This window comes from Mchenga conophoros, linkage group LG17 (assembly GCF_057382185.1).
Source record: "Mchenga conophoros isolate Kocher_MC1m ecotype Shallow Benthic linkage group LG17, M_conophoros_male_GT1.1, whole genome shotgun sequence".
In the NCBI taxonomy this organism is placed as follows: Eukaryota; Metazoa; Chordata; class Actinopteri; order Cichliformes; family Cichlidae; genus Mchenga; species Mchenga conophoros.
The window spans coordinates 29,182,354-29,195,434 of NC_140542.1; the positions used below are offsets into that span (position 1 = coordinate 29,182,354).

Below are 13,081 nucleotides of genomic sequence, written 5' to 3' on the forward strand. Positions count from 1 at the left end.
CAAGACTAAACTGAAAAATTAAGCCACTGCCATTCACACAGATGCTGCGGATACTCACTGTTGTCCTTCTTACCTGATTTTCGCTGTATTAATTGATGACAATTTGAACCAAAAATGTCAAATTTGGATTCATCACTCCATAAGAACCTGGCACTGGTTTTCAACCCTGTTCTTGTGTAATGTGTAATCTTTTGTAATCTCTTGTAAGCTTTTCCTAATAATGAGGGTCCACATGCATCTATCAGGTCCTGTCAGCTCTTTGCTGTTTTTTTTCTATTTCTTTTTAGTTAGATACTTTTTTTTAGACTGACCCTTCCTGGTTTTGTCTTTGACTTGGCCAATTCACTTGTATTTCAGAGGAATTACTTTACACCATGCTGAGTTTTGATCTAATAGTTCTTTGGGAAGAAAATTAGAACAGATTATGTGTTTTTGTGACTGGCTGCGACTAACACAATGACCTAAAATTTAGGTCATTGGAAGAAAGAAATCCAGAAACAAGCAATGGATCGAAGAAATTACAAAAAAGCTTGCTTAAGAGAGTTCAGGCAGTGCAAAAAAATAAATAAAAATAAAGGTGGTCATGCCAAATATTGTCAGTAAAGGCTCTTAGAATTATACTAACATAGTTCCTGCTTCCTTATATACTACATTTCCATAGGCTTGCACAAGTTTCAGCAAATTGCTCCACCTATTTCTCATTTTTGCATTTTATTTGGTTGACTCCTTTTATAGCAAATCATAAATCGGATTTTCAAAATCAATTTTAATATTATGAACACAACTGATTTTGCTAGCCTGAACTCTTTTGTCAGCCTGAATAAATGAAAAAAAATTGACAGATTCTCAGGCGCAATGCTAAATATGACACATAGACTTTTTTTTTGTTCGCACAGAAATTACATTCACTCTTTCTCCCATGAAAGCAGCAATTTTTACTTATTTTTTTATTTATTTCCACTGTCGTCCATCTGACCTCCAGCTGGTGCCTCCACTATCGAGCCGTTTTAGCAGCTCATATCGAGCATCAAGCTGCACCGTATTGCCGCGGGGCCATCTGCTGAAGACAGCGGGTCAGATTTTACAGATATTTTCCACACTTCACGCTGATGCTATCAAAGTGACATGGCTGTCATATCTGCAGATTTAATGCTGATGAGGAAAATGCCATGTAACAGATCAGCAGCAGCAGCTTTATATTTTCTGAGGATGTAGCTTAACTTATTTTCATTCAGACAGCATTTGTGCTTTGGGATTTTTGCATAATTTGTACATTGTGTTTGTACGGTGAGGAAAATGAAGGCGTGGAAGCTCGGGTCTCATATATATGACTCATACAGCATCCGTGTCCTGATTACCTCATTAGCCCGTTTTTAGGATTTGCTCCAAGTCGAAGCATCCAAAGACAACATCGTCTCCTCCCTATGGGACTGTGTACCTGATGATGTAATACAGGGCGTCAAAGGGTTGACAGACAGGCGTTGATGATGTAACCACAGTGCTGGAGAAGGACAGAGTGCTTTTATGGTCGTCCAAATGTGCGCACAGGCTATGATGGCTACAAAATATCACAGATCACAGCCGATACAAGCCGCAAACTTTTGTGCAGCTATAAATTCTAAAAGCTTCATAAGTGAAAAGTCAAATCAATCAGGTGAAAAAATTGCACCCACAGCTGCAATAAATAATGCAAATGAGTGAATATGTGATTAAGTTATTACACTGAATGAAAGTATTTCCTGTATATTTTTTCTACTACACAGCACAATAAATCATGGTTGAGGCTTGGTGGAGCCGCTGAGAAGACCAGGAAAGGCGATTGGACATGCAGTGCCTGTTCCGATCAACTCCAGAGTGCCTCGCAGGCTTAGGTGGACGGCTTTGAACATTACTCTGGCTCGTAAAGTTAACCATACCTGACATTTCCTTAGGCTAGCGTGTGCTTGTCCACAAGTGTGTGTGTGCGTGTAGCTGTGCGAGTATCTAATGCTGTACGGAGATTATGTTGGATAGAGAGCAACGGCCGATAAACGAACTGCAGTAATGTTCAGATTACACAAAGTTTAAAAGGCAGGAAATGCATATGTTGCATACTTCATGTTATGAAATTAAAATAAAAAATATATAGCCCCTGTAAACATTTCCCTTTACTGCATCTTCCTTATTAACTGTGTGCACCATCCTTTATCAATCTATATATCTATCTATATTTTTCACGTGGCTTCTTTTTTTTTTGCTTTTACTTTTTCTCCCTTTCCCTTTTTTGCTGAACTCCTCGTCTCATTTTTCTATTCCGTGCCTCCTTGTCTCGGGTAACCTCCATCCTCCCGCTGTGACACGGACATCAATCCCACACGCCATCTTGAAGGATGTCTCAATTCTGGAAATGCCTCTAGAGGAGAGAGGACTGAGGGCAGAGGAGGCTTGCTGGGTTAGCTATGATTGAAGATGCACAGGTTTATCCTTTGCAAAATCATTTATACCCTCAACATATAAAAGAAGCGTAACACAATAAACACTCTGTAGTAGCAGAAGTGCATCATATATATCTTTAGTTCTTTAACTAAATCTCACTACTGGACTCAAAAAATGACACAAAATTAAATATTTTGTTCAAACTGTTCACCTCCAACACAACCCCATAATTTAACTGCTCGTGCGGACACACACGCTGATGCAGACGAGTGCACATGGTACTAAACAATCACAGTTGTCTGTCGAGGGATTTTCTCTGCTAAGCTTTCGGGAGGTGAAATCTCTGTGACAGATGGGAGGACATTTTTCCACAACTGCATTTACTTTCAAAGAACATTTTCAGGAGCTCACTGACCACTCGCAGACATGCCACAGCGCTGTCTGCCCTTGAGGAATTCCAGCATCTTAGCATGAAGGGCAAACACTAGAGCAGCACAGATTTAAATGAAGCATAACATTGAAGACATTTAGCCCTCTCAGGCTCAAATTAAGTTTTTGTTGCTAATGCACAAAAGAATACCTGCAGTGGTACTTCTGAGTAAAAAAAAACTCATAAAATATGTATGTGGGGTAATCAGGTTGTTAGCTTTTAACTGTTGCAAATCTGCAACGCCTGCCTTGAGAGGGTTAGAAGTGTTACGCTACGGTCAACAGATTTTTAAAACACTGCATATGCTAGCAGCTGTTAACTGACGCTTAAAAGCACATTTTAAGTTGAACGATAACACAGATTGCAATGGATTTTAAGGAGTTTTTTTTTTAAAGCAAGCCATGAGGCATGTATTAGTGCTACTCTAATGACATCTGCACATCACTTATTTTCTTAGCTCCACAATAACAAAAATAGTTTTAAATCATACGATTGGTAGGCAGCTGCTAAAGAGGCCAGCTCTTTGAAATGTTATATGATCGTAGATTTTGTTAATGTACCATTAACGTAATAAAAGTTATCGCAGTGATGAGAAAGCACAGATTTCAGAAGCAACTGATATTGATGCAAGCTTTGGTTACTTCGTGACGTTATCTGTTTACAATATGCGATGGGACTGAGTGACACCAGATGATAACACTGATGGCATTTCCATTTGCAAACACAACTCTGAAATATGTAGATTGCATACTAATGGCGCGCGTGCACTCCGCTGATTGCTCATTAGGCCTGCTGTTCATTTGCATGGAGAAGAAATGAAATGCATCCATCAGATGTGTGAATAATTTACCTCCAACCATGAAGGCGGCAACTTGCTGCACAGCTAGTGTAACATGACAACCTACAAAAACATGTCAAAATCCTGGGCAAAGCCACGTTGTGGGTGTGCAATATTTACTAATGGAATGAAATGTCATATGAGGCATCTGGATGCGTCAAGGACGAGAACGGCACGTCTGTCTTTCAGCGAGTCGGCGTGTTGCCTGGGAAACAGTTGGAAGCCATGTTCAGGAAAAAAAAGAACAAGAAAAAGAACGGCTGAGCCAAAGTTTTTCATTTTGATTGATTAGGGAGCATGCAGATGGAGGACAATGAAAGGAAACTGTTTTGCACTTCAGCCGTGAGGAAAGTGGGACAACATTTGGGCTCCTCAGTCCTATGGGGCTTCTCAGTATGTGTTATGCAATTGTTTTGCCCCTGTTTTATTTTTTAATCTGTCCAATTATTTAGCCTGTCCGTCATGGGGGGGGGGGGGTGTATACTGTTGTACTACGTGCCACATTATCACCCCTCTCACTATAGCTTGAAACACCTGGCATCACCTGGAACGCAGTCAAAAACACCATTATTTAAACCTGATATATACAGTTACTGAACGGATCGGGTTTTTAGCTTGTACTGAAAAAAGGGTTTCAGATTTTTCCATGTGTAAACTAAATAAAATTCAGGAAAACCTGTATACAGTATCATATTGTTTTTGTGGTATAATAAAGGTTTTTTTTGTTTTTCAGAAAAGTCACACTTGAGTATCTCTTTTGCTTGAGTCCACATCAAACTCATCTGTGCACGATCATTTTTCATCCATTCCCAGAGTCAATGTAATGATACGAACTGGGCACCACCAGGATGACAGTTATGTACTGGAGAGTGCAAAGACTCTTCCTACTAAATGTTTAACATCACACTGCAGTTCAGTTTTACAATATTTATATTGAGCAAATACATAACAAAGGTCATCTCAACTCTACTTTAAAAGTAGTGCATAAGTAATATTGGTCACAGTTATTTTTGTGAAAAGGAACATTTTCACAGGACTCTATGCAGGTCTGTTAACAGGCATAACAGTTAACATGCTAACTGAGGTCTGTAGAGTCAGAGATGTAGCTCTTGGGGGGTGGTTTCTCTCATTTTTTTCTCTTTACAGTCCTGCAAAAAACTAAGCGCACCCCATCAAATTCAATAAGTTGTAGAACCAACTTTAGTTGCAGTACCTTCAAGTAATCATTTTTCTGCATGAATTTTTCAGTCTCTCATATCAAAATGTTGTGGAGGAATTTTTGCCCCTTACTTCAGTTCATCGAGATTTGTGGGCTTTCATTTTAGCATTTCAGATTTAGATCTGGACTTTTACTGGGTCATTGCAGCACCTTTTTTAGACATTGCTAGTGTGTTTGTTGTGTTCATTATCCTTTTGCAGGACAACAGCTTGTCCCAAACTGGGTTTCGACTTAGTGAAAGGCGCAAAACCTCCTTGCTTACAGTTGGTTTGAGGTGTTTATGCTGAATTACTGTAGCACAGTGCATTATTGTGAAATATCTTCATGTTGGTCTTATCTGTAAAATGACATTGCTCCAGAAGTCTCTTAGTTTTTTTGCAATTTCTTTCGCCATTGCACGGCCCACCATGGGACATCCACTTCTTGGTGTGCTGCTAACATGCATCTGAATCCTCCAAACCAGCAAACTGCCAAAACTTCTGCTCTCATAGAGGTGCTCACATTTGCTCAACGACAATCAGCTACATTCGGTTAAGGGTGTACTTAGTACACCCTTAGTACTCAAACGAACTGCAGAGAGTCCTGCACTAACTGTGTTAATACATTATTGTCAGTGGGTAGTGTGTCACCATAACAAAGACCCCTTTACCAATTAAGAAAAGATAAGAAACCTAATGCATTAATAAGAACATACGGTTAAGACCCTGTTCATCAGGAAAGGTATAGAGGAAAGGATTTTTCATATGTTATATTTATATTCATGTTGAGTAGGGACACTAAATCAATAGTATAATGGCAACCAAATATTATGTTCTATACAACACAGTAATGTAATAGTTTTACGGTAATAAACCATTTGACACTGACAAATGCAGCTGCCAGTAGTTTGTTTTCATTTAAGTACTGAATTTGTTACAGAGAAAAATTGAACTGAATCTCTTTTAAAGGTGAATGTTTTCAGTCAACAGAACTGATCAATTTCCCTGTGCTTCTCATCACACTTGTGAAGAGAACTGCCCATTCCATTAACTGTAATTTTATTTTATACCATTTGCACAGTGTGAGCAGTGCTGTCCTATTTATTTGCACTCAGTACAATATAATTCAATTTAAATTCAGCCACAGTTACAACTAAATTGGATCAAACCAGCACTGCAGACCAACAGTCCAGTGTCCGGTGGGGCAAATCCTAAAGAAGTTACACTCTGGATTACTACACATATCCACATACTGAAATAAATGTAAAGGCTTTTATATGTATCCCGTATATCTCAGAAAACAGCAATTTTTATGTAATTTTCTTACACCCTAGCACAAAAACAGTCACAATCCTAAATACATATGCACACACGAGCGCACACGGTTGGATTACAGACAGCTGGGACAGTCTTTCGACCCGCTCAACTTGTGCATGAAAACATCTAATATTCTACCAGTGAGTCAGGAATCACCCCGCAGCTACATCCTCAGAGAAATGAAGCAATTTAAAAGCACTACGCACCAAATGTGATATTCATGATTTGGATTCCAGCAGCAGCAGTCACCCTGTCATAACCGAACAGACATGATTCCCATACAGAGAGGTGAGGGGGAAGTAGAGTAAAGAGCTCCAGTAATGGTACACAGGGAAATGGCAAGAGAAAGGGGGCTGAGAGAGAGAGAGAGCGAGAGAGCAAGAAATAGAGAGGACCATTTACCTCCTAAAATCCATCATCCACCCATCTACTTCTCTTGGAATCACTCCCACTGTTGTTTTCCAATACACAAACATGCTTAGAAGCAGTATTACTTTTCTGTCAGGCTCCAGAGACAGGAAATGGTTGTTTTTGAATCATAAATATATATTTTGCCATTTACCACTACTGGCTTTGAACTAGTCACATCACTTTTTGTGCCAAGGTTTTTGGCCTAGAAACTTGGGCAATCACAGAAGTGCAGAAGTGGAGCTACAATGAATATAGGTTGTAGGCTATCACTCACAGAAGTTGAAGTTGAAGTTACGTGACTTCACTGAACCATTTTAAGCAATCTTAAAATCTTTTTTATTTATTTATTTATTTTTTGCACTACAAAATTAATTTTCTTGTCATTTTAATCTTCAGGGGATTTTTTTAATCACCTACTGGGTAAAGAATCCATAACTAAATTTGTATAAGCTGCTGAAGTGAAAACTGGATGCATCCAATAAGAACAAGCAAACACTCAAACATCCTGTACACATTTTGCTCCAGCTCTATCCTGATAGAAAAAATAAACCAGCACTGACAAGTGGTAAGTTGAGATGCAAAGGTATCCAACATTTATTATGCCTAAAAGAAGATTTGCTGCTAATGTAGTGTTTTTCTAGCCTTCTTGACCACTCCAAACACTCTTTCACTGCAAGCTACATTCACAGACACACTTCCTAAGGACCCTTTGGCAAGCAGGCTGACTGAACCCCCCAACTTTCCAAATAAGGGATGACCTGCTCAGCCTCCTGTGACACAATCACCCAAGAAGCATTCAGCATTCATCAATTTAAACGCTCATTGTCACATATCTTTAGCAGTCTCTTTGGCTCTTAACCTTGTGTTGGTTGCACAGTGCTCTTGTAAAGTCATGATGAAGAATATTATTTGGAGAAAAGGCAGACAATAAATTTTGATAAAAGCAAAAGTCTAGCCTTAGAATAGAGATTTAATAGGATCAAGGCTAGCGGGCCTTTAAAGTGATGGCTTAGGTGTTAGAGCATGAACTGTCAAGCTCCAGGCTCATTGATCTGAGAGCATCAGAACAATGTATTTGTGAGTGTATGTGCGTTCACTGAAATCCCAATCTAGAAGAGTTATGTGGAACCCCCCCCCCACACACACACACACACACACATGATTTTCCTGAAGGAGACGGTCGCAGGCAGGAAATGGCATGTGAAATGTCATACATTCTGCTCTCCAGTTGGTGCAGGCCCGGTAGGAGGGAAAACGAGGGCACGGTGGGTGCAGAGGGAGTTGCAGCCAATGTGGAAAAACATGCAGGCTGCCATGTGGCATGTCAGGGTTTTATCTGCATTAGTGAGCATTTTGTGTGTAAAGGCGAGAGGCCTATTATATCTGTAAGAGTGTGTGGGAGGTACAAAAAACGGTAGAGAAGCACCTGGAGCTAAGTGAGAACTCAGGGATTTCCACCTCAGTCGCCCCTATGAACACAAACGCACCACCTCGCCTACTCTTAATGTCACTCTCCTCGATTCCCTCCTGAACATACGTTTTAACACACACACACATACTTGGCAACCCCTATACAGAGCAGGCAGGGTGAACTGAAGGTTCCAGTCCAGTCAGGAGATGGTTTAAGTGGTGGAGAGCCTGATGGTTTGAGGACTGGTCTGAATACTGATTCAGACAGCAGAGGTGGTTCCTGAAGCATAAGCTGCTGATTAAGAGGGAAACGGGAAGTGGGGAGGGGAATGATGATATGAAGGCATGTGGAGAAGAGGAAATTTAAGAGAGGGAGTTTGAATGAAGGGTGGGAAAAGACAAGCAGATGGACAGCTGAGAATGGAAAACAAGTAATGAGGAAGGAGTCAAAGATTGGGAGAATATGAACAATGGAAGTCGAGAAAGTTGGAGGCGCAGTTGACGGAAAAAGGGTGACGAGGAAAGAGGTGTAGCCAGGATTGCTGCGTTTAGATCACACAGGCCCTTTATGAATCTGCCTCAGACTGAGTAACACAATTGCAACACTTCAGACTGTCTTTCTGAGAAGTTACTAGAAACAACTTTTCAGCCAAGTTCGACGCTCAAAGCTGAAAACAGCCTCGATTCGCAGTGCTAAAATAATGAAGGAGGCGAGAAATGCATGACGGGAGCAAGCGAGCATTTAATTTTTAATTTAGAGCTTTGCAAATGGATTTTCTGCTGTCTTTTAATCAAACAAAAACACCTAGTTGAGCTGGCGGCTAAGCTGGAAATCCATTACATCTCAATAGTCAAGAATTATTTGTTTAATTCTGCAGCTAATGCAAGAACCTCTTGATGCTATTTGGGTTATTTTTCCTGAGATTTCTATGCATCTGTTTTGTGCAACTGTGCAAAATACGTGCATGTAAATATAGTACAAAAATTTATTTCAAAAGACATACTGAGATACCGTGAAAATCCCTCCACATCAGCACGTTTGACTGCTAATTTCAGCTTGTTTCTTTGGAAAGCATACCTAAATGTATGCTTTTATAAATAAAACATGTTCATTGTTTACACTGATCAATAGGCATGTGAACTTTGGGGAAATATATTTATTTGCTTTCTTTCCGAGAGTTAGATAAGATCAATACCACGCTCATAATGTAAAGCTACTGCAAGCAGTGGGGCAAATCTGAGTTTAGCAGTATCACTGAAAACAGCAGAAAACAGACACCCTAGTGATGTCAGGAAGAAAGCCTGTACCCTGTTCTTTTGCTTAAGTGTGTGGCGGGCTTCGCTCATCATTTATTTTCCACAGACTTCTCAGGAGAAGCCACTTGTTACACAACACTTGCTGTGTGATAGGAATAACCAGAAGTCACTGGCCAGCAAATAGAATAGATAAATATACAGGTACATTTACATGCACGGCTTATTAGGATGCTCGCAATGTGTCCCTGTCACCCTCCCATTACTCGAAATGTATCTATTCTCCTGCAGCAGTGACAGCGCGACGACTCACAATCTTGCCTGACCGAGATCAATGCTCTAAGTGGAAATTACGATGCTGCTTCACGTCTCGCGCATTTTATGTATCACCGCTTTTACATTAACGATGGGATATCGTACCATACGCTCTTTTGAATTGTGTCCATCTCATCATCTCTCTGTCTTGTTGTTCATCACCCTAGTGGAACTGTCAGGGGGCATGGTTACTGAATCAACAATTGAACCTACTTACTGAATCACATGCAATGTGTACAGTTCATACTGTGTGAGTTTGTGTGTTGCTGATTTTTTTTGTGTGTGTGTGTGTGTGTGTGTGTGTGTGTGTGTGTGTGTGTGTGTGTGTTTGTGCATGTGTGGGTACCATTCCTGCCCTGCACTCTTTAGAAATTACGACTTAATGGCATGATGAATCAATCTGGATTAACAAAAACAATGCAAATGCAGCCAAGTGGAGCAGATGGGGCTCAGTGCAGTGCACTGTTTCTGTAACTGTGCGGATCTGGAAGAGTCAGTTCATGTGACCTTGATTGCAGGAGGCAAACAACATCAGCAGCACGGAAACCTCTGAAGCAACTCCGGCGCTTTTAAATACGAAAGGTTTGCAGGTTTTATTGTTTTACAACTTTGAATCAAAGGGGATTTTTGTAACGCCGATCAGAATATGCCATGTGAGCCCTGCAGAACCCGTGAGCTCGAATGTATGCTGTAAATGACAAAAAGGTACTGGGAAAAAATGATGCAAATCAAATCAAAATCAGTTGCACTACACCTGCAATTTTGTGGAGGATTTGTTATCCAGCAAGAAGGTGACACAGAGGAGAAACTTTAAGATGCACAGAAATGGCATAAAAACAGTTGAAATGGTCAAACTAGTAATCTATTCATATAGATGCATACTAACACTCATCAGTCTTCTCTGTACATTTTAACTAAAGCTGCATAAAAGGAGGTCACAGACAATATGTATTTATTATACCTTTATCCATCATTTGTATTGATTAATTGATATAAGATATGTAAATATTTGATCTTTGACCTTTTACCGCCGTCCAAAATTTCAGCTAATGCAGACAGTGTTTATTTTCATTTATTAATTTTTGCTCCATTAATGTATTTGTTGGTGAAAAGTGGCTGCAGAGCCAACGCTTGTGTCTTTGTGTAAGTTATAAGCAATTTACTGTCAAGTAAGACGAAGACAAGTAGTAAATAATCAGTTTGTATAGAAATAGCTGCTGATGATTTACATTTTGGTTTATATGTTTTATTTGCGGTAAAGATGCCCATAATTGCAAAACTTCTATAAAAAGCAGAAAATTCAGCTTCAATCTGACGTGGCTGTTAGGCGATTTATAAACAGCCCCAAAATGTCTTTCTATCTTTGCTTTTATTCCTGCTGGATTGCTCCTCTTGTGTGTTTCCGTTTCTGTCTTAATGAGGAGTGTGCTGTTTTTACCCACAGCCTGCACTATCAAAGTTCCATGTAGGTGTGTTCCAAGCAAAATTGGTGACATTTGGTCTCAGAGTCAGTGATGTGCCTTTAGGAGTTGCTTGATGTTTTAAGATGGGTGTTTACGATGTCACCAGGCACTCCTGGCACCTGTGAAACTGCTACCTCAGCTGTGCCTAAAAACAGATGCATTTTAACAGATGCATTCCACAGTCAGAATGTGGAAACACGAGGGGGCAGAGCGCTGTAACCTCATCTCAAAGAGAACAGCATGTAAACTGCATAAATGAACCACATTTCAGTTCTACTCTCCTGAAAAAGAAAAAAAACGTCCTTTCCACTGTTTGGTCGTGCAAAGGTGGTCACGTTCTACCTTGGTGCAAAATTAACCCAAGTTAAAATGCCAGTCTCGGTCCTTGAAATCAATATCCATTAAGTATTCATTTGATCTAATGGGAGCGTGACTGAGAGTGAACAATGTGAAAATACAGGAGGAACTTGAATGAGAAAATTAGGCCTCAGCTTGAAAGCGGGATGTTAAGTAAATCAAAGTGAAATCACATGGAGTCCAGCACTGAGCTCATACAGACACTGTGGTCTGTTATAGTGTGTGCGTGCACTGACTTGACATGATGGCTACTTAGGAAGGGACTCTATATATGCTATATTTAGCCTGGAAAAACTGCAATAAAATAGGTAACGTCACAGTAATGTAATATGTAGAACAAATTACTCAGGTCACTAAATCTGATATTCATGAGAGGCAAGAAAGTCTGCAGATCTGGGGAAGTAATGTCACCTGTTTGACACAGAGCAGTTTCTGTCATTTTAATTAAAGGTCATTTGGGAAAAGGCACATTATTATCATTATCATCATCATTATTATTATTAATGTTACTAATGGAACTTTTTTATGCAGTGCACGCAGCACGAAAGCTACTTACTCCGCTTTCCTGGCCAGACCCACTGAACGGCAGAGAGTGGTTGGAGTCTGCGGAACAAGCGACTTGCAGCAGGGGCTCCTCTTGTCCTCCTCGGCGGAGTCGGGGCTGGCTTGGCTCGCTTTGGGCGACTGCGGCGAGGTGGGAACGAGCTGCAGCTGCTGTGGGTGGTGGGAAGACGGTGCAGGAGGAGTCGGGTGCTGCTGCTGCTGCTGAGGCTGGGCCGACAGACCGGTAATCTGCTGATGCTGCTGCTGCTGGGATGGTGGTGGCTGCTGATGATGCGCCTGCTGGCCGAGATGAGCCGCAGCTTTGTTGCTTCCCGGGTGTGGGTGAAGGTGGGCCGGCGCCTGGGGACTGGCGCTGCGGTGAGTCGGGTGGTGGTGGTGGTGGTGATGGTGGTGCTGAGAGGGCTGCTGGACGTAGTGATGGGGGTCCCGCAACTGTCGGTTCTCTCCGATCAGGTCCTCCACCTTCCGCTCGAGTTCGTCGATGCGCTGGCGCTGTGTTTGGATCAGGCTTTGCTGGTTCTGGACGATAGTGGTGAGCTCCTTCAGATAAAGAACGGCTTTCATTGGATTATCCAGCAGGCTCTCCATTACTGACTGTAGCTGTGGCAACGCGCCCGGCTATGTTGACTTCTCCTTTAGCTGGTTCTGGAGCGGTGATCGGTCGATGGGGCCTCTGAACAGTGCGTAACCGAGATGCTGTGGCGGCAGTCTGACGCCTCTACGCTCTGGTGAGGTTGAGTCTCTCTCTCGCTCTCTCCCTGTCTCTTTCCCCACCCCCCTCTCTCTTTCTCTCTCTCAGTACTTTGCAAGGAAACCAGAAATGGTGCTGATGCAAGGGGGGATCAGCATCACCGGAGTCCGGAGGCGGGGCCGTAGTGGACCAGTGATGTAAACACGCAGGGCAATTAATCTAGCAGCTTTCACGTTAAACGTGAAAGCGTTAAACGTGAAAGCTGCTGCCCAACCCACAGGCAACAGTCCAGTCAGTTTTTTTTTTTTTGTCTTGTTTCTTTCTCCCTTATTCTGTGTTTTCTACTCTCTCCCCACGTTTTCCTCCCTTTCTTTTCTTTTCTTTTCTTTTCTTTTCTTTTCTTTTCTTTTCTCTTCTCT

General features: G+C 41.3%; 1 protein-coding gene across 1 annotated transcript in view; it reads right to left on the reverse strand.

Annotated features, from left to right (window-relative positions):
- Nucleotides 1-12,805, reverse strand: part of iqsec3a (IQ motif and Sec7 domain ArfGEF 3a) — a 123,315-nt gene extending 110,510 nt beyond the window's left edge. The window contains exon 1 of the mRNA XM_085252707.1: nucleotides 11,964-12,805. Coding sequence (XP_085108833.1) covers nucleotides 11,964-12,559 — 596 coding nt within the window. The 5' untranslated portion in view covers nucleotides 12,560-12,805. The remainder of the gene's footprint in view (nucleotides 1-11,963) is intronic.
- Between the last annotated feature and the right edge of the window lie 276 nt (nucleotides 12,806-13,081).